The 21,618-nt window shown below is 40.7% G+C and overlaps 1 protein-coding gene and 1 long non-coding RNA gene across 5 annotated transcripts in view; one reads left to right on the forward strand and one right to left on the reverse strand.

Moving 5' to 3' along the window:
* Positions 1-21,618, forward strand: part of LOC119252736 (uncharacterized) — a 111,499-nt gene that overhangs the window by 15,664 nt on the left and 74,217 nt on the right. For all 4 annotated transcript variants that reach the window (XR_008553307.1, XR_008553305.1, XR_005126906.2 and 1 more), the window contains exon 3: positions 7,771-7,857. This is a non-coding gene — a long non-coding RNA (uncharacterized LOC119252736). The remainder of the gene's footprint in view (positions 1-7,770; positions 7,858-21,618) is intronic.
* On the reverse strand, positions 1,520-17,378 carry POPDC3 (popeye domain containing 3). Its single transcript, XM_037520161.2, has 4 exons — positions 17,252-17,378; positions 4,125-4,850; positions 3,003-3,111; positions 1,520-1,988 (listed from the first exon to the last, which is right to left on the reverse strand). Exons 2-4 carry the CDS (start codon positions 4,607-4,609, stop codon positions 1,707-1,709), a joined length of 876 nt encoding a protein of 291 aa, XP_037376058.1. The 5' UTR covers positions 4,610-4,850; positions 17,252-17,378; the 3' UTR covers positions 1,520-1,706.

Raw genomic sequence — 21,618 nt, forward strand, 5'->3', positions numbered from 1 at the left:
GTCTAGTAGGCATCTCACACTTAACACAGATCTTTCCAAGTCCACATGTGTGCCCCCAGGCCCCCAATCTAGTCTCAGCAGGCTAGCCAAAGTGATCCTATTAAAATTAGGGCAAAATGTAGTGCTTATTCTGCTCTAGCCTGGCTGGCCATCTAGCTCCTCCAGGGACAGGCAACCTTGCTTCTGCCTAAAAGCCTCCTCCTCATTTGGTTCTTTCCTCTGCTGAACTTGCTCCTCCTCTAGATATCTGTGTGATTGTCAGATCTTTGTTGAAACATAGCCTTCTTACTCAGGCCTTCCTTGACCACCCTATTAAAAATTTCAGTGTCCTTCTCTTTCCACCCTCCCTGATTTATCTTTTTCCTGGCACTATCTTTTTCTAATTCTAGGTTTTTATGACTTATCACCTGTTTCCCTTCTTTTTTTAAAATTTATTTATTTATTTATACAAGCACTGGGTACAGTCAGAAGCGCGGGAGGGTGAGAGAATTCACCAGAGCCAGAGCGGGGAGCAAAGCAGGCAGAAGGACCAAAGTACACTGCTGAGGGGAGCAGCAGGCGGCAGGAGAGGTCTGCGCGCCATGTGGGAACCTCCTCCGGTGGCCGGGGAGCAGCCGGGGATCAAACCGGCGCTGCAGAGGCTGCGGGCAGCTTCACAACCCAGTGCTCAACCGCTGTGCCACAGGGGAGACCCTCACCTGTTTCCCTTCTTACCAGAATGTAAGCTCTATGAGGAAAGGGATTTCTGTTTCCTCAGTGCCATACACCTTCGTTACAGGTGTGATTTATTTTCCTACCAAAGAACATGGCCTGCACCGGATCTTCATAAAACCCATCTCCCTAAGATAGGTATCAGATCAGTGACTGGGCCTCCATCTCTAAGCTTTTCTTTACAAAGCTGAAAGAAAAATGGCTATAAGGCCGGATCAGGTGTTTGTGTCAAGGGCGGATCTTTCACTGAGTCCAATACAGTCAAACCCCTCCCTATTGCCCTTCAGCTGAACATGTGAAATTGAAATGCTGTGCAATATGTTTAGTGTTTGCTCACAGGTATTATTTTTACTAGGTAATTGCTATGCAGCTTTGTTTTCCGCTAATTGCCTCTTTTTAAATATTATTGTATAATTAAACTGATGAATTACTTGTAGTAATAGAATAGTCTTCAAGATTGGCACATTATCATCTCTTACATTTATTCTGCTTTCTAGTCATGTTAAATAGTTTTACATTTAAAATAGATATTTCCTGCCCATCAAAATAGTACATCTTGCTTTCATCAGAGGTTATAGCAAAAAGTGAATTCTGGAAGTGCTGATGTGGACAATCGCCAACCCATTCTTATACCGAAAGTATCTGTGGGCTGCTTCTTAAGATGCGATGCTCAGCTCAGAAGGGTAAGGAAACAGGTTTGAATAAAACTGAGAAAATAGTTACGAATGCAAAATTTCATTCTCCCAGTTCTGATGCAGGAAAGGGCAAACTGGTCTTAGTTATTCATCCCCATTATTCCAATAAGAAATACATGAAAAAATTGTAAAATTTATTTACAATGCAGAAGTTGAGATGAATAAAACAGCTGGCAATGGCACCTTGCTGATGAGTTTGCTTTATAAAAATATTAGTGAGCTCAATTTTCTATATTTTGCTTTCATTTGGGGAATGATGAAGAATGTCTTTTTGTAATTATAAAACTTCTGACATCAATATCATTGATCACAATGCCGCCGGGAATTCCGAAAATGTTCAGTGAGGGGTGATTTGGGCATTTTTGGACTTGACATTTGATAAAAGTTGGGTAACCGAATATCATAGTGGTATCTTTTTCCTACGTATACCCTGTCATTCAAGGCGTAGAGTTTATCTGCAATGTCACTGCCAATTAGAACTGAAAACAGGCGGGAGATGTAGCGATGCTGAGCAAAGAGTAAATATAATTTCTTTCTCCTCCAAGACACGTATCGACAGTCAGTTTCTGCTGTGAGGGTTACCTGAAAAAACAAAAACAAAAATAAAACCCTAAGACCACATATAAACAAAAATTGGGAAGCAAGGAAAATCCTGTCACTTTTTCTTGCTCCCAATTTTAAGTGACTTTCATTTGCTGCTTTTTTTAGATGAAAAAAGTCTGCTGACCTACAATATACAAAATGTATTATTACATGTAATTTTAGAACATGAGTAATCAGAATGTTGTGCCAGTCTCCACTTCATCTGCTTTCTAAGTTCAGGGATCTATATTTTACATTCTTCTGAAATGAGAGCAGTGTGATATTAAAAAATAGTGAAGTTAGCTAATGTGGAGAAGTATTTCTAAGTCAATTCTGAAGACTATGGTCCTTTAACCTTAACTCAATTTTTGTAGTACAAATAGAATTTATTAAATTTATTATATATTATTTATTAAATTTATTAATAGAAAATATTTATTTTCCATAGGTATATGAATTTTAACATACCCCTATATTACATGTACTAACTTACAGGAAAAGTAATTCACAAGAAAACCACTGCAATGATCATATTTCAAAACAGATGTAGCAGCAGATTAGCAAACTCAACATTATATTTGCTAGAAAACAACTCCATCAACATTTAAAATTTTTTAATCACTTATTTTGTCTAAGAGCAGATTTTTCCTATTGGTGTTTTTCTAAATGTTATACTGGCAGTTTTTAGCTGGCAGTCAAACCTCAATGAACTATGTTTTAATTCCCATATCTATGCAGTTAAAAAAAGGGGAATTTAAGAATATTTATCATAGACTCCTTTCTGTCATATATATTGCCCATTCTTCTTGTTGCTGGACCTATAAAGTTAAATGAATCAGTAAGAGTCAAATGGAATTTGGAAGTCATACATGCTGCAAAGCATACTCTAGAGTTAAAAATAAACTATTCCTGCAACATGTGCTAGTTTGCTTGCCTATTTGTTTGTTTTTAAACAAGCATTGTTTATCTCTTTGGAAGAGGCAGTATTCACTGTATGGTCTGGTTATCCCTTACCTGAAAAATGCCTTCCTCTGTGGGTCTCAGTGAATCCCATTCAGGAGAATCCAGGAACTGGAAGGGGAAAATGTAATGCAGAAATTCTCCATCTACTGTCACTCGCATCCTACCCAAACACAAGGAACATCATTTATGAGGGAAGGAGAAAGCAAACATAATTGTGGGCAATGGGAGGGGGCAATATTTCAGATTTCTGATGACCTTTTTGGCTCTTAAAATTTTGAAGGGTAAAAAATTAAATTCATACATTACAATAAGTGACAAAATCTCCTCTAAGATTCATGCACTGATGTTCTTCACAGTTAGGATTCTGAAATATTAGGTGAAATTCATCAGAAAATTCATCAAGCTATACATTTATGTGTCTATATTTCAACAAAAGTTTTATTGCACTTAATCAGAATTTAAATTAGGCAGAGCACTGAAGAACATAAAGTAGTACCCTTATAATTATATAAATATCTCTATAATAAACTGTAACCTTTTAGAAAATATGGGTAATTATATTATTGTTTCTTTCTCCCCCCAAACTTTTTGTTTTCAAAATTTAGATTCTTTCTCTCATATTATACACATATATCAATATATGTGTGTTGTATATATATATATATATATGTGTATATCTATCTATCTATCTATCTATAAATAAGTGAAGTGTGCCTTCCCTCCCCTTAGCATGTGGGCTAGAATTTATTGAAAAAAACTGATCATGAAATTTAAATCTTCTCTATTATTTAAAAGAATGCCCTATCATTGTTTAGATTTTACATGTACTACTTTGTATTCCATTAATTCTATTAATTTTATTAATTCAAGCTGGCATCATCCTCTTCTTGACTTTCAGTGATCAGCTTGAAAACAAATAGCATGTCCACATCAATCAATTCATACATTTGATTTCTAAGACTATCAAGGCTCTGGACTATTTCCTGCTTAAAGGAAATAATACCATGTATTCTAAATGCTTATATTCATGACTCATGTCAAAGACTCTCTTGAGCCTCGGAGCACTAACTCTACACAGTACTATGCTATACTGAGATAGAAAAATGTAGCCAAAAGAAACACAAACTAATAACTAATATGAAAGGAAGACATGCAAGAACCAAGACTACAAACCTTCCTGAAACAAGCAGTGAGAGTTTATCAATGGAGGTCTTCCCTTGCATGGCATAACAGTGCTCCTTTTCCAAAGTAACCACTTCAGAGCTCAAAGCAATGGTTCTGAAGACAGGCATAGAGGTCCCCAGAGGCTGGAAAATGGAGCTGTACAACAGCTGGAATTCTCGGGCAAAGGTTATGCTGTGAACTTGATAGGCAATATGAACAAACTGCATGAAGCAGATGACAAACAGTATAAAATTCCAGGAAAATATGTCAGCTGCACAGACATCTACCCAAGCCCAGACAGCAGAGCAGAGAAAACCCAAGCCCAGTAAACTGAAGACATAGAGGAGCCCAAAGAATCCACTGCCACCCATGAAACCTACTACAAATAAAATACTGGCAAGGTGATAAATGGCTCCTTCAGCCTCTTGCTTCCACGTGGTACAGACTGGGTGTTCATCTATTAGGTTCTTCCATAAACTTGAATTTCTTTCCATGGTTGTTTTATCATTTGATTCACTTTTCAGTTGAAATTAGATGATACTAAAGCCAGTCATTAGGTCCTTTGCTTTTCCATCATCAGCTTTGTTCAGTCTTCACAAAATCAGAGAAAGTCCGAACACCTGTGATTAAGGGTTTGGCATATAGGGATCTTGAAAAGCTAAGACTCCCATGCTATTTTTTTAAGTTCATCTGAACTCCTGATTTAGATCTTGTCCACAAATATTTTGCAGTTTCCTGTGGGGGAAATAAGGGATCTAATTAAACAAGAGGAATTGAGGTCTATTTGATGAATTGATGGTATTACTTATGCCAAGTTGACATTTTTTCTATGAGTTAGAATATTTAAGTATAAATGCTGTCAAAATGGTAAATTTCCAGAATATAAAAAGTATATTTAGTTATATTTATTAATAATAAATTATTTACAGAAATTTTAGTATTTGTTAGGATTAGCTAATGGCATATTTTTCAAGGAAGCTAAGTGCTATTATCAATCTCTTGGGATCTGTGACTAGCAGATTCATAGGCTGTTTCCAAAGATACTGAGGCAGAATCTTTGAGGACGGGTCCTGTGAGCTGCTATGTTGAACAAGCTCCTCACATGGCTTTGATGCATCAGCCCATGGCCCTCCATCCTTTAAGAGATACTGTTTGACAATATAATTCAGTCTTCACAGATGAAAAATGTGAGGCTCAGAGAGGCCAATTAACTTCTCCCAGGCCACACAGTAGTTGGTGACAGAGTAGAACTTCAGCTCTGGAGCCTGAATGTTGGCTCCATTATGTGGCCACCCATGGAAGATATCAACTTAGGCACTTTGAGGAGCCCAAATAAATCAATAAACATAAGAAAATATAATTATAGGGTCTGATTTTTAAGGGTGCTGTGAAAATGTTTAGTAAATTAGATTGAAATTGAGAAATAGAATTTCAGTTCTAATTTAGAGGCTATTTCAGGTTAAAGGTTGCATCTATATAACTAAATAAACAATATTAAAATTCCTGCTACTTGCACATTAATTTACCAGATGGTTAAAAATGTTACCGACTTGTTCCTCTGCACATATATGCTCTACCCTTTCAGACATATGGTAAAAATGCTAATATGTTATCTGAGTCAGGAGAGAATTAACCATGACGACAGAGCTGTAGGATATGTATCATTTACCATCAGGTTTCCTAACCAATAAATGGTTTCAGTGTGAGACATTCATTAGATTGATTTGTGTGTGTGTGTGTGTGTGTAACCATGTACTTATTTTTTATATCATAGCTGATTTTTGTACAATATTTGATTTCTCCTCTCAGGTCCCCATAATTCTACCACCAGTATAACAACATTCAAAAGACTTGATCTTGTGTGCTATATTTAGTGTTTTTATTTTTGAGATATATTATTTCTAGAACACCTGTTAATATCAGATATCACCGATCTTGTCCATAGGAAAAAAAAAATACACACATGGGGTGAAAATGACTAAGGTCAAGTGAGAAAAGGAACAGTGCAATTATCAACAGACTAGAGATGGAAATAAAGGAATGGCTGTTATGGAAGTTCCTGGTTTTTCATTTTAATAAATTCTTTTCTCAGCAAGTAATGATTTTAAGAGTACCACCACGTGAATCATTTCAAAAAAAAGAGAAAAAAATAACAGAGACCCATAAGTTAGTCATATCATTCTTTTCACTTAACTTGCTTTCAAATACATTTTAAACATTTTGCATATTCCTAGTCACCACCCCTGCCACCACTCTGTGAAATGATGAGCTTGGAGGCAGTCCCATCCCGTGAGCATGTTCAATTTCTCTTCTTTAAACAAAACACAAAATTATATACTACTGGATATTCATAACAAAAAAAAATTGTAAAAATACACTAAGTAGTGTGAACTGAGAAATAGCAGACTGCAAATGTCAGTGTCCCTGCTGTTTCACTTTTAGAACTGGGATATTTTAAATTAATCAATTCCTGAGGATACCAGGCATAGCCACTGAAGCCAATATTAAAAAGCACTGCCAGGAGAGCACTGAACTTTGGTGTGAACTTCCTTAAAAATTTATAATCCTCCACAAAATGTTAAAATGATGCTAATAGAAAAAGGTCATGTAAATGTTTGTGGTGATTCAGAAAGGAAAGCATGGAATCTTATCCTTTTAAAATCTTGGGGGTTTTTTTGGAGGGGGGGAGCCCTACATTCCAGGACCATGGCTCACAGTGATAATTGGAGGAATTGTGCGTCCAGTGGTTTCCGGTCAACTTCTATTTCAATAAGCTGCTACCAAACCATCTTCCTACCCTTGATATTGTATCTCTCAGTGTGCTGACGTGCCCTGCTTAAATTACTCCACACCCAGCCTTCTCCACGTGGTGTGTTTTTATTCAGTCACCAAAACAGATGTACTTTATTAGAAGAGGAAGAACTGACAGGGGCAGGTGATGAGCATATTCCTCTGATGTGTGCCACCAGCAGTACTATATGAATGTTGAACATGATTCATCTACCAGCTGTCTGCCTTACAGAGCTGTAGACCTTAAGTCATATTTTTGGTAAATAAATGCTGAAATGTCAAAGTGGCACAATTAATTTCTTAAGCAACAATGTCCATTTTCCCTGAAAAAAAAAAAAAGTTAGCACAGGGAGACAAAATTAACTACAAATAAACATAATCACTCCAAGCTCCCCCTTTTTTCCTTAAAGATTTATTTATTTATTTATATAAGCACTGGGTACAGTCAGAAGTGCGGGAGGGTGAGAGAATTCACCAGAGCCAGAGCGGGGAGCAGAGCAGGCAGAAGGACTGAAGTACACTGCTGAGGGGAGCAGCGGGCGGCAGGAGAGGTCTGCGTGCCATGTGGGACCCTCCTCCGGTGGCCGGGGAGCAGCCGGGGATCAAACCGGCGCTGCAGAGGCTGCGAGCAGCTTCACAAGGCAGCGCTCAACCACTACGCCACCGGGGAGGCCCCTTTTTTCCTCCTTAAAAGAAGTAAGAAAATGTAAAGAAAAGTATGCTAATAAAGAAGTAAGAAAATGTAAAGAAAAGCGCAGGGATTTTCGGTGAAATATGATATAAACTTAGTGGCAAACTGATAACCCATCCAAAGATTGCATTTATCAGTTCAGAACTTTTACATTTATTATCTTGTATCACACAGATCGCCATGAGGAAGGCAGAGGGTAAATCATCGCGCCCAGCTTACAAATGAGAAAAGGGAGGCAGACTGGGAAGTCACTTGTTTCAGGTAAGTCACAGGGAGGGTGGAAGCACAAGTCCTCCTCTGCTCAACTCCATCCCTGTGAATCCAATATTAATGTGCTGGAAGAGCAAAGTGGCCTTCCAGTACTGGTCGGGCAGGAAGGTAATAATCCTAATAGTGGATATTTAAGACCTGCTATATCTGCTTGTATTGCTTAGTTCATAATGCTTAGAATACTGCCAGGGACATAGACAGAAAGCCACTCATAAAGTAATTTGTATTTTCCTCTCTTTGATTCTAAAATTCTTTTTTTTAAAAGATTTATTTATTTATGCATACAAGAGCTGGGGTATAGGCCAGAGGTGTGGGGGGTGAGAGGATTCACCAGAGACAGAGTGGGGAGCAGAACAGGCGGAATGACTGAAATACACTGCTGAGGGGAGCAGTGGGCGAGTCAGGAGAGGTCTGCTGTGACATGTGGGTTTCTCCCTGGCGGGCCGGGTATTGAACTCGTGCTGCAGAGGCTGCGGATTGCTTCATAGTGTGGTGCTGAGCCCCTTGCGCCACCAGGGAGGCCCTAAAATTCTTTTTTTTAAAGATTTATTTATTTATGCATTCTAGAACTGGGGTACAGGCCAGAGGTGCTCAAGGGGCAAAGACAAACGTTAATTTTATTTCTGACTCTTGGCACTCAATGAATGTTGATTTTGAATATGCTGGTTATAGAGGTGCAAGCACTCTGTCTTCTCTGTTCCCACTCTACCCAATTTCATGAGTGTTCTAATATCTTCTGTTACCTAGAGGAACAGAACTGGGGAGGCTCACAACATCCAAGATAGTTGAGTACAAAAACTGAAGATTTGGGATGTCATTTATTTTAAAATCAGGCACAACTTCAAATTGGGGGATCCCTTTGTCTTCTTACAACCGTGAGCTCCTTAAGAACAGCTGAATTTCTGATTTCATTAAAAACAACAACTCTGGTAGCTCATGGTATTGAGTTCGTTTTTGTTGCTAGGCAACCCAAGATCAAAATTCCATCAATATTCTACTCATTAATTGGAATCAAATCCTAACTTTGGTAGTTATTCCATATGCCAAATAATCATTTTAAATAAACAGCTTAAAAGGCTGGCTTTCTCTATTTATCCTCAAGATGGTACACTTAGTCAGAAACTATGCGCCAGACATATTTAAAAAATTATCTCATTTAATCTTCACAACAATTCATAAGGAGGGTACTATTATCTCCATTTCAGAGATGTTAAAGTTGAAACTCAGAGAATGCAAGTAAACTGTTCAAGGTCACATTTCTAGTAATGGAAATTAAATTCCATCTAGGTTTGCTTGGCTCCATTCTAAACTACATCATTCTGCTTCCACAGTACCCGATATTAGAAAATATAGGCTTTAGTTTCTTCCCGATTTAGATGAACACAGGGATGTTTATTCATCAGTGAAGCAGAGGTAGTATCCTCTATTCTGGTCACTTTAAAGGGTTATGGAAGCTTCAAATGAGGAAATCTATATTTAAACTTCTTGGCAATTTTTAAAATAATATAGAAATAGCATCACTGTGTATGTTGCTTGTTGTTACAGAGCTGAGTCATTTAAAGATTGTAGTTTCAGAAAGGTTTTCTTTCCCTCACAGGTTTATAAGCGAACACAGAAACACCAATGGTCATTTCTGGCTGCTATCCATCTTTAAATTTTAAATTCATTCATGCCTATTATTCTTCTTTATCTGGGTCCTGGTGGGTACAGTCTCATAAACCAACTATGCTTGAGCCTTTGCTTTCTAGTGACAGAAAGACAGTTACTGGAAGCCAACAACAAACTTATACCTTAGAGGAGTATTTGGTGTTTCCAAGAAGTGTCCTCCAACCTCTTCTTACATCAGAATCCCCTGAATGGCTTTTAAAAGTACTCCTTCCCTGTCCTGACCCCAGAACAACTATATCAGGAAGGGACCCAGGAAAATGCATTTTTCTAATAAGCTCCCAGCTGATTCTTGAGCACACAAAAGCTTGAGAGACATCATTTTGTCTCTCATGATGTCCTTGAATGATCTCAATCTCACTTCATGCAGGAAGGTCCCCAGCTCGTCTGTTCCACTGACTGTCCTTCTATGCCGATCACTCAGCATAATGTTCTTTGATGCCTGTTGTCAACAGTTATAGTGCTGTTGTTAGTGCACTATAGTGTTAGCGCACTATAATTATAGTGCTCTTGTTAGCTCTGGATGTTTCTCATCCAGCCATAAGGAAAGAGCTGAGGTCTTAGCTGTGCCGCTCAATAGCTGTGTGACATCAATCTGGTTAGACCTGTTTCCTTAAAATAATACATAGTCCCTTTTACTCTAAAATAACATGACTCTACATGGTATGGAATAGAAGATTTTTGCAAGCATGGGTTCAAATACAGAGCTGAGTGACAGAACTGAATTAAGACTATAGGTATTAACACCAGGTTTGTGATTGGGGCCCAATGCTAGAGATTACTAACTGAATCACTTAAGGCCTCTGCTGGGGTACGAGATTGGTATTTTCCCCACAGACTTCTCAGTGATTTTGATGTGCAACCAGGGTTAAGGAAAGAGTGGAATGGGTTTGAGAAATACTAGAACATTCTGTAAAGGATCTGGATTTTCATCCCTATTTTTAAGGGGCTAGAGACATATTTTCTCCTTGTGTGTTCCCATTTCTCTACTTTGTCCAGGTGAGGAGGAAGTTTCCTTCCTCACCACTGATCATTCCAAGAGGACTCAAGGCTTCTGGATATTCTATAGCAGTAGGTCCTTAACACAGTGGCTGCAGTGCACATGGCTTCCATCATATATAACCATTATACACTGTTTTCCTTTGTGAAGCTTTCTTTTTTTTGAAAGATTTATTTATTTATGCATACAAGAACTGGGGTACAGGCTAGAGGTGCTGGGGGTGAGAGGATTCACCAGAGACAGAGTGGGGAGCAGAACAGGTGGATTGACTAAAATACACGGCTGAGGGGAGCAGCAGGCAAGTCAGGAGAGGTCTGCTGTGCCATGTGGGTAGCTCCCTGCATGGTCAGGGATTGAACTTGTGCTACAGAAGCTGTGGATGGCTTCACAGTGCTGTGCTTAACCTTTGTGCCACCAGGGAGGCCCCCTTTGTGATCTTTCTACTTTGTTCTGTTCTCTCAGTTGGGGTGCATATTCAATTATTTTTTTAAAAAGATATAAACATTGAATGTGTATTTTTAAAACACCAGCTTTGCTGACTGGTCATTATATATATATATATATATATATATATATATATTTGAAATCCCCCTCTGTTTAGAACAGAATGAGTCCAGTAAATATCTATTGACTGATGAGGATAATAGTGCTCAGGGAGAAAAGCAATGTTTGGAATGCAGTTTTGGAATAAGTGGGTTCCTCAGGAAGTGCAAGTGAGATATGACCAATACCTGCATCAGTAGTTTAGGAGTTGGATGAGAAAGAAAGGAAGTGTATACTCGACTATGAGGAAGAAGTGAAAGGTAGAGATGTCTCTGTTGAGGCAGAGGAACAGAGAAGGGTTGATGACACTTCAAAATGGTAAGATGTCCCAAAGTTAGGAAAGAAATCAAAGGAAAGGGGACTTAGTTTCAACCATGTTTAGTCTAATGCTTTTGGTCTAGCAACAGAATTCACAGCAGAAGATGAGGGGCAGGATGGGGAGAGATATTTAACAGTTACTACTACACAAGACAACACTGAATAAAGACTTGAGTTTGGCAATTGGGCCTCCCTGGTGGTGCAGGCGGTTAAGCACAGTGCTGTGAAGCTGCCTGCAGCCTCTGCAGCGCAGGTTCAATCCCAGCTGGCCGGCAAGAATCCCACATGGCGCAGGCAGCCCTCCCCTGTCGCGCCTGCTGCTTCCCTCAGCAGTGTATTTCAGTTAATCTTCCTGTTCTGTTCCCCACTCTGTCTCTGGGGAATCCTCTCACCCCTCCATATCTTTGGCCTGTACCCCAGCTCTTGTATGCATAAATAAATAAATCTTAAAAAAAAAAAACCACCAGGAATTTATTCTCTAAAAAAAAGACTTGAGTTTGGCAATATTATCTAGAAAGCGAGTACACAGAGAGGTGAGGGCTGAAGCTAAATACCCATGACTGAGGGGCCTTAGAACTCTAGATCTGTGCTGCCCACTGTGGAAGCCACTAGCCTTGTGTGGCTGCTTCTCAGCCTGAGGTGTGGCTGGTCTGAATTGAAATGTGTCATATACAATGGACTTCAAAGACCATGAAAAGATAAAGGCTATGTGATTAATGATTTTTGTATTGGCTACATGTTGAAATGATAATAGTTTGGAAATACTGGATTAAATAAGACATTATTAAAGTTATTTTCATCCATTTCTTCTTATTTTTCAATGTTGCCACTAAAAAATTTTAAAGTATATATGTGGCTTGCATTCTATTTCTCAAGTAACAGAGAGAGGAAATGAAAAGACTTGGCATGATGCTATGCAAACAGTGCCATATGTATAATGTAAAAGTGTATAAATATGGAAGAATTATCTAAGATTAAGAACGGAGAGCTAATATAAATGTAAATGATACTACACTATTCATATGCTACAGTCATTCAGATGCGATCAAAGGCATAGATGTCACCATCTGGTTTCTGCCTACATAGATGGCCAACTCCATAATACGCTTGGCCTCTTTATCCTACCAAGAAAGGCACCACTTTTTCCTTTGTCTTAGCAATTATATATTCCACTTTCCTAAGTCATTGTATTACATGGTTTCACTTTCTCATTTCATCTTCTGATGATACCTCATAGAACACACTGGAAATCCCAGGCAATCGCACACACACACACACACACATTTTTAAACTAGAGATTGTATTGTGGCTTTCTGGATTCTAAAGGGTCCACACCAGCCTTTGTTTACAATTAATGCATGGGTCTTTTCATGCACCACTAGGTTGCTAGGCTGGAGTATGCTTTTAGGCTTCCTTATTAATGAGAGTGTGGCTTCTCCTTGAGACCTGAAGAAATTAGAGAATATGCCTACAGGCTATGTTGGATATTTCTGTTTCTCATGTTTCAGCTAAAATCACATTTGATTATTTCCAGCTTTGTTTGAGTTCTCACTTTATCACACACTATGGTAGGTAAAATTCTAAGATGGTCCCCAAGATTCTTGCCTTCCTGGGGCACATGCCCTGTAAAATCCCCTCCCCTTGAGTGTTAGCAGGAACCATGACTGGGGCAGATGCTTCTTGGATAGGTAACATTATATGGCAAATGGTGCTGGAACAATCACAGAACAGTGATCCTGTGATTATGTTAAATTGTATTAGACTCCACCACAGGCCTGGAGAGGGAATGGAATCAAAGTATTCCTACTGGTCTGAAGGAAAGCAAACACCGTGCTTTGAATTGCCTAGATTTAAATCAGGAAAATCAGATGAGACAGTTCTTCAATAGTATCTGAAAAACAAGACACTATGAGAGGCATGGGAATTACTTACAAATTCACAGTGCTTCTCAGCACTATGTTGTTTTCCTGTCATGGAGTCTTAAATTAACCCTCAAAAGACTGCCCATAGAAACTCAAAACAATAGTTCTGTAATTCTTTTTTTTTTTTTAATAGAGGCATGTTTTTATTTATTTATTTATTTGTTTATTTTGTTTACACATGCACTGGAGCACGGGAGGGTGAGAGAATTCACCAGAGCCAGAGTGGGGAGCAGAGCAGGCAGAAGGACTGAAGTACACTGCTGAGGGGAGCAGCGGGTGGCAGGAGAGGTCTGCGCACCATGTGGGATCCTCCTCCGGTGGCCGGGGAGCAGCCGGGGATCGAACCGGCACAGCAGAGGCCGCGGGCAGCTTCGCAACCCAGCGCTCAACCGCTGCGCCACCGGGGAGGCCCAGTTCTGTAATTCTTTTTGAGGCTCCAAGAGTAATGGAAAATTCATGCATTACTGTCCTTTTGTCGGTCTTCCTCTATTCCTGTTACTATCACTTCTTCTACTATCACCCCCACACTCAACGGTCACCAGCATCTAGCATTTACTGAATACTTGCTATGTCCCAGACATGTTGCTAAGAACCTGAAAATAGTATGTCATTTAATTCTCACAACTTTTTGAAGTAGGTAGTTTTACTGCCCCTATTTTATATAGATGGGAAAACTGAGGTATAGGGAAGTTAAGTAAGTTGTGTCAGGATAGAAAAAGAATGGCACACAGATTCATCCCCAGGTAGGCAGATATATTTGCTCTTTTCATCACCAGATGTAGTGGTGAGGATACCACTTCCTGTACACTCCTGTTTTCCCCTTCAGTTCTAGATTCAATGAAATGTAAATGTCTTCATAAGAAAGTATACTTTTTCAAGCAACAGAGGAATCAGCCGGTATGTTCCACCAGTTGGTTCCCTCAGCACCCTATACTTCTTGATATGAACAAACAGTAGTAAACACCTTCTCAAGCTTGCCATTCGATGGCTTTAAGTAAACAATCCCCACACTTGGCTTCAAGTTCTGACTGCATATCCTAAAAATGACTAAAGGCACAAGCAGGAAGCCACTCACTTTTGATCAATTGCTATCATGTCATACAATAAATCCACCAGAGATTCCTGATGAAACATGCAAGAGAAATTAATTATAGACACAATAATCTTTTCTTGATAGACACCTTCATTGTACTTTACTCCAAGTGACCAATATGTGGCAAATGAACTCAACTTTTCTGTTTATTTAGTTCAGGTTCTTGTGTTCTTTCCTGGCAAAACATGCTTTATAAGTTCACATGTGCTAACTAGTTAACTAAAACCATTCCTTTTTCATTTTTTCTGCTGAATCACCATGTAAACTATATGCCAGGGTCAGCAATATTTAAATCCACCAGGCCAGCACCTAATAGTGCTAAAAGAAATACTTTTGCAGAGCGTAGTCATTTCCTTTCAAGGTGTTTTGTATAGAGCTTTCCCTTTGGCCCTTAATCCTCATACTCAACAATCTTCCCATTTCTTTTATTTTTCAGTCTTGTGATTGAATATGCAATACCTGAAGTTATTGCAACTGCAGACATTTATTTTTGCAATATTGCCTATCATAATCCTCAATATGGTTTAGTCTCTTATCCCTTTTGCCTAGGAAATACCACATACTTTCTTGATTATTTCAAATGTTTAAGTATCTCAAGCTCCTCTTCAATATTATGCTTTCCTTTTTCAGTAGGCACTATGTGGTATTTTTCAAAATAGGAGACCTTGTGTGTTCAGGGTAGCATATTATTTGTTGTTTTTGAATCAAGATGCTGAGACATGTTTGTGATGTTGAATGAGTGGGTTTTTACATAGAAAAGTTCATGTGTGAAAGAATATCAAACAAAATCTTGCAGGATAATACGCAGTGAATCAAGGTAGTTGGCAGATTGTGTGTGTGTGTGTGTGTGTGTTCCTACCTAGCTGGGTACAGGTTAGCTGGGTACAGGTTAGCTGGGTACAGTGTAATGCATGTACCAATGTTTCTGACTGAATAAATGATGCATAAGCAAATCCAAAATTTGAGTTATCTATAAGTTATTTCTTTATATAGCAACTTCATTGGAATAATACGTATTTTCAAAAAGCAGTATAGCATAATCCACTGTGACTAACCTTCAAATGGCAGTAAGCTATTATTAATATACACCATAATTCAGTAAATCCTTGGAACTTGCATTTTAGTGAAATTCAAATGTTGACCTTCCTAAGCTCAGTTTCAAATTATGAGACCTATTCTGAAACTTCTTGCCTGCATGTTGTTTATGGGCTGCGGTGCTCCTATACCACAGCAAATATTTCATTACCATATTTGATCTTCCTGGAGGTTGTTCAAAGTAAATGGGCACAAGTGCTTCAGTGTGTTCACCCTATTAGTCAGTCTTGTGGTAAGAAGTATAGGGTTTTAGTTTCTCATGACACATTTTAATTTAGTAGCACAGAATGTCACCATTTAGAAGCACAGAATGCACAATGATTCAGCTATTTTGAGAGACAGATAATATTAAACTCAACTACCAAATGTCTTCCACCTTAACGTGTACAATTTTTAGGACAGATAATGTCTTACTCTATATTTCAATTAATAATTGTATCCCAAACTCGTCAAGAGATAAACACAATTTCTCAGGGAAAATAAGAGCTTTAAAGATCATCTGGAGCCAGCCAGATACAAATGTGGAAGAAGATCTAATTTTGTCCTATTTGTATTTTCTGTTCCTAGTACTTTTGATTTTCTCTTGCCACAGAGAACAATGCCAAGTTATTGTACTGTCATACCAGAGATATGTTCCGGCAACTGTCCCTGGTATTAAAACTACCGCAAAAGAAAATAGCCCTAAACCTCAGTGTGAACAGGCAGCAATAATTTTTAAAACTACCATAAAACTTGATTGCAATGTTCAGGCTTGCAAATTCAAAATACCTAAGTAAAAGAGTTAAAGAGTTGGGAAAGAACATTGTCTCATTTTAGAAGTTTGGTAAAATCAAATTATGTTCAAAAGTGGGCATCTAATTCTACTTTCCTATTTATTATTTACATATAAACTTTTAACTTTTTGCAAATGTCTCCTAAACAATTTTTAGAAGCTAAGACAATGTTTCTGCTGTCATAGCCCTATTAGTGTATTTTGATTGTGTGCCTTTAAATTTTTCCCTAAAATAAACACCCTCAAAACTATAACATTGTTAACCGTGGTGAAGAGGTGATTTATTGAATTCCCCCCATTTCTGTCCTTTCTTTTTTTACTTCCTTGGGGCAGGGGCTGTAGTGTGTTCTCCAATACAGAAAACAGGTCAGAGTGACTACTGACGAGCCGGCTTTCTCAAGCCCCCAACTCAGTGTGAAAACTCTGATCTGGGCCAGCCCTTTGCATATGAAGAAAGGGAAACTCAGAGCGGCGGCACGATTTCTCCAAGGTGAAACCAAAGACTGTTAGAGTCCCATTACACTGGCTTTTCTCCATCGAAATCGGGCCTTTTTCTTTTGAGCTCCAAGGTGCCTGGGGCAGATCGAGGGGGGGAGGGGAGGGGACCCAAGGAGGGGGGTGCGAGGATGGGGCGGGGAGCGTTCATCTGGAGGCCTGGGGGGTGAACGCGCGCGTTCCCAGGGGTTAGAGCGAGCAGAGCCGCAGCAGCGGACTCCAGGCTTCCAGCGGCTTCGCGGGGACCCCAGGGCTAGAGGCTGGCGCGAGCGCTGCTGGTGGGGAGCGGAGCGGGCAGCGCGGGGACACAGCACGACCAGGCGCAGGCACTCCCGGGGACTGGCGGCCTTGCCGCCCCCCACCGCGGAATAGGACCCGGCAGAAGCCGCGCGGGCAAAGTTCCCCAAGGTGCCGCGAGGTTCGAGGGAGCGGACAGCTCCGGGAAGGCTGCAGCCGCGGCGCCCCGGGAGTCCCTTCCTTACCTTCCTTTCCCCGCCCCAGCGCAGAGCCCCGGCCTTGAGCGCGCAGAAGTTTCCGGCCGAGCGCGCCAGGTGAGCTGGCCGGAGTGGAAGCCCCCAGCTCCCGGCTAGCTCGCTCCTCGCCGCCCACCCGGCGGGCGCCCGGGCGCACGGTGACCACAGGCAGCGCCGGAGCGGCGCGGCAGCGCGGGCGGGGACCGAGCGCGGGCGCGCGCCCCCGGGCGCAGCGGGGAGGGCGGCGGGTGGTGGCGCCCCGGCCCCAGGCCGCAGGATTGCAGGACTGTTGGTAACCAGCAGCGGCTGCAAACCAAAGTTTGTAAAGACCGGTTTACCGAATTGAGCACTGCTTACGGTTATAAAATAAAACTGGTGTTCGCTGTTCTAGTAGGCAGAGATCAATGGAGTTGAATACTAGAAGGAAAATCCATTGTATGCTCGCCCTCTTCCTTCCTCACCCCATCCTCTACTCGCCATAAACGGGTATGGAGAGATAAGTGACAGACGGGGCATGGGAATATATGGGTGTGTAGGACAGAGAATGGTTATATTTTTATTCAAAAACAGTGAGCATCTCGAAAAAGCAAATGGGTAAAGAACATAGACAATCACAGAAAGAAAATTTTTTTTGAATGGTTGAGAAAAAAAGAATCCAAGTCACTAATAGGCAGATGCTTGAAATGTTACGGAATAATCAAATAAATTTTTCGTTTCAATGAAATTAGCAAAGTTTTGTTTTGATAACCAAAGCGTTACTGACAAGGGACCTGAATAACCTGACAAAGGACGAGTGAATAACCAACTTCAAGGACTTCCATACCTGAGCTTCTCTTATTTTCACTTTATCATCCGCTCTTTCTCTTCACTTTTCACTCTCACTTTCATTTTATACAACCATGTTGCTAACATAAGTTCCAGGAACAAGCATTTATTTCGTAATCAATGTCTCTTTTGATTCCCAAAATTACAACAAAAAAGGTAAATAATATAAATGGCAAAATTACCCTCCTTTAATTGATATTGAAACTGAGGGTGTTCTTTGACCCATTCGGTGACTAGAAACCACTTGACTCTCAGGCCTTTGGGGTGACTCTTTATTCTGGAGGTCTACTCAGGAATGTCAGAAATACTCTCTGAACTGGTCTTCCCTGGTGTCCTAGGGATTAAGTCTTAGTACTATCACCTCCAAGGCTCACCAAATTGGCCTGAGTCTGATCCTGGCCAGGGAGCTACCGCACATGGCACAACAGACTTCTGTTTCTCCCGCTGCTCCCCTCAGCAGTGTATTTCAGTAGATCTGTCTGTTCTGCTCCTCACTCTGTCTCTGGTGAATCCTCTAACCCTTCCCCCTGGCCCCTGGCACTTCTGGCCTGTACCCCAGTCTTCTACACAAAAATAAATAAAATCTAAAAAAAAAACCAAAAAAACCTCTTTGAACTGGATCTAGTTCATGGTATAAACACATAATAGGGAAATTAAAAGGTTATGAGCTTTGACTTCATATGTATATTGGGTTTAGATTTTACTTCTTATTAAGTGTTCTACATTAACATTTTTGAAGAATTACTTGAAGTTACTTTTAATTGAAGAAGCAACAAAGATTGCTTATATGCAGACAGACTCTATGGTGGTCCCCTGAGTTCCACTACCCCCTCGTGTTCACACATTTGTGGGATCCCCTTTCCTTTTCCTTGGATTGGGACCTGTAACTTGATTGTGTTAGGGTGCAAAGGAAATCATCCTGAAACCCTCTGGGTTCTTCCAAACTGACAAATAAATTGTTGGCACAGTCTAGTGCAGATGAGGGGCAACTCCTCACTCTGACCTTGAGATACCCGCCCAAGCTCCAGGGAGGACATCTGTGCTGTGCTGTGGTCTGAACTCTGCCCTTGATGTCCTGAGCAGGGAGGCCACTAGGAAGGGATGCTGGAAGCCTTTTTGTGAACCTTTAAAAAAGAGCCATGCACGTGGGCTCACTCTCTTCCTGTTCCTTGGAGCTGCTGAGGAAGGCATGCTGGATGTGGGCCTTTGTTCCCTGCCTCTGGGGGGGAGGGTGGGAAGTGGGGGGTGGCCCCCTGACCTCGCCATGCCTTGCTATAGTTGCAGCTCCACCTGCACTATCCATCAGTAACTGTACCTTCTCCCTCTCCCTCCATCTTGTTGTTTAGAGCAAATTATGGTCTTTTTAATTTAATTTTTTTCCTGTTTTGCTGCACCAAAGGCCCTTTTGCTTGCTTTTGTGGTGGCAGGTGACTAGATGCAGAATCAATCAGAGGTTCTGACATGGTGACATATTTTCTTTTGCCCTTTTCCTGATACCAAAACAAGTATCAGTCAGACTGATCAGAGATGAAAAGCCAAAAAGCAGTTTAATAATAACAATTACAATAATATGTATACATGGAGAGATCCAGCAAAACCGAGTAACTTGCCCAATGGCCTCAGGTGCCAACTTACATAGTTTAACTGAGCGAGGTTGCAGTTGTAGGTTGTAGGTGTGGTCAGGGAGGTTAGCAAGGCAGACATGGTAAACTATGGTATGCAGATTTAAGATTCTGCTTCCTCCAGTGAAAAGGGATAAGGAGATTAGATCTTCCCAGAACAGTGAGCAAAATGCCCGAGAGAGCCTTTCACCATTATACATGTAAGTGTCTCTTTCAAAAAGGCAAACTCCACCTGGTCTTCAGAGCCTCTCCCAGAAGAGAGGTTTTTGGCCTTTGCCAAAAAAAACATATTTTGGGGTGGTAGATTGCTAGCAGACTGTCTGGAGCATGTCCTGTCCAACTTGATGAAGTAAGTGGCCATGTTGGGGAAGGCCACCTGCCATGGAGCCTTAGGTGTCCTCCACAAGCTGGACGCGCCTCAGGCTAACATCCAGCAAGAAGCCATGGCTGTCATCCTACAAATACATGGAGTCTAACTCTCTCAGCCTGTCTTTGTGACCTTGGAAGTAATCTCTTTCCCAGTCAAGCCTGCAGATGACAGTGTAGACCAGAGGAACTTTAATTGCAGCTTTGTGAAACCCTAAGAAGATGGCCCAGTTAAACTGTGCCTGGCTTTAAAATCCTAAGATAAATGTATATTATGTTAAACCACCATGTTTGTGGTAATACATGTGTTATATTTGTATTACATGTGTTGTATTTGTATTTGTATTTGTATTGTTGTAACACAATAATACATGTGTTGTTCAGCTAGTCAACATATTAGTATGTACACTGTACTCCCTTTGTGTTAATTATTGTTGTCTTGTTGCATTCTGATTTTCTTTCTTGCTCCTTTACATGCATGTCCCTGTCTTGTCTTCATTGCAGAATTTCCATGAGACAAAAACTAATGAAATGGTGCCTTACAGATCAGCCACATGTTGAGGGGTCTCTGAGATTTCCAGCTACATTTCTGTTTCAAATGTATGTCCAGAATTCACAAACTTCACCTCTTAGATCCTTTGGGATATTCTCTGTGTAAAACTGCTGCAAGTGGCCAGAAATATAGTCAACTCAGCTTGCACTGCAACTCAAGTTGCAGCTGCACTGTGAGGAGTACCTACAGTAGAAAACTAGGAGCCAATTCTACTCCTAGGTATCGACCCAAAGAATGTTAAAAAAAAACCCAAAATTAATTAGAAGGGATGTATGTATTCTTATGTTCATTGTAGCATTATTTACACTAGATAAGCTATGGAAACAACCTAAATACTCAAAGACATGAATAGATTAAGATGTAATATATACATACAGTGGACCTCCCTGGTGGTGCAGGTGGTTGAGCACAGTGCTGTGGGGCTGTCTGCAGCATCAGCAGTGCCGGTTCTATCCCCACAGCCGTGGAGATGCCCACATGGCACGACAGACCTCTCCTGTCTCGCCGGCTGCTCCCCTCAGCAGTGTGTTTCAGTCAATCTGCCTGTTCTGTTCCCTGCTCTGTCTCTCATGAATCCTCTCGCCCTCCCGCACATCTGGCCTGTGCCCCGGGTTCTTGTATAAATAAATAAATCTTTAAAATACACACACACACACACACACACACACACACACACACACACATGAATACTCCTCAGTTATCAAAAAAGATAAACTCTTGCTGGGGCCTCCCTGGTGGCGCAGCGGTTGAGCGCTGGGCTGCGAAGCTGCCCGCAGCCTCTGCAGCGCCAGTTCGATCCCTGGCCGTTGGCACTGGGCGAGGGTCCCACATGGCGTGCAGACCTCTCCTGCCGCCCGCTGCTCCCCTCAGCAGTGTATCGTCAGTCTGTCTGCCTGTTCTGTTTCCTGCTCTGGCTCTGGTGAATTCTCTCACCCTCTGTGCTTCTGACTATACCCAGTGCTTGTATAAATAAATCTTTAAAAAAATAAATAAACTAACTCTTGCCATAT

This window comes from Talpa occidentalis, unplaced genomic scaffold (assembly GCF_014898055.3).
Source record: "Talpa occidentalis isolate TD23 unplaced genomic scaffold, MPIMG_talOcc4v2.1 talOcc4.2, whole genome shotgun sequence".
NCBI classification, from domain to species: domain Eukaryota; kingdom Metazoa; phylum Chordata; class Mammalia; order Eulipotyphla; family Talpidae; genus Talpa; species Talpa occidentalis.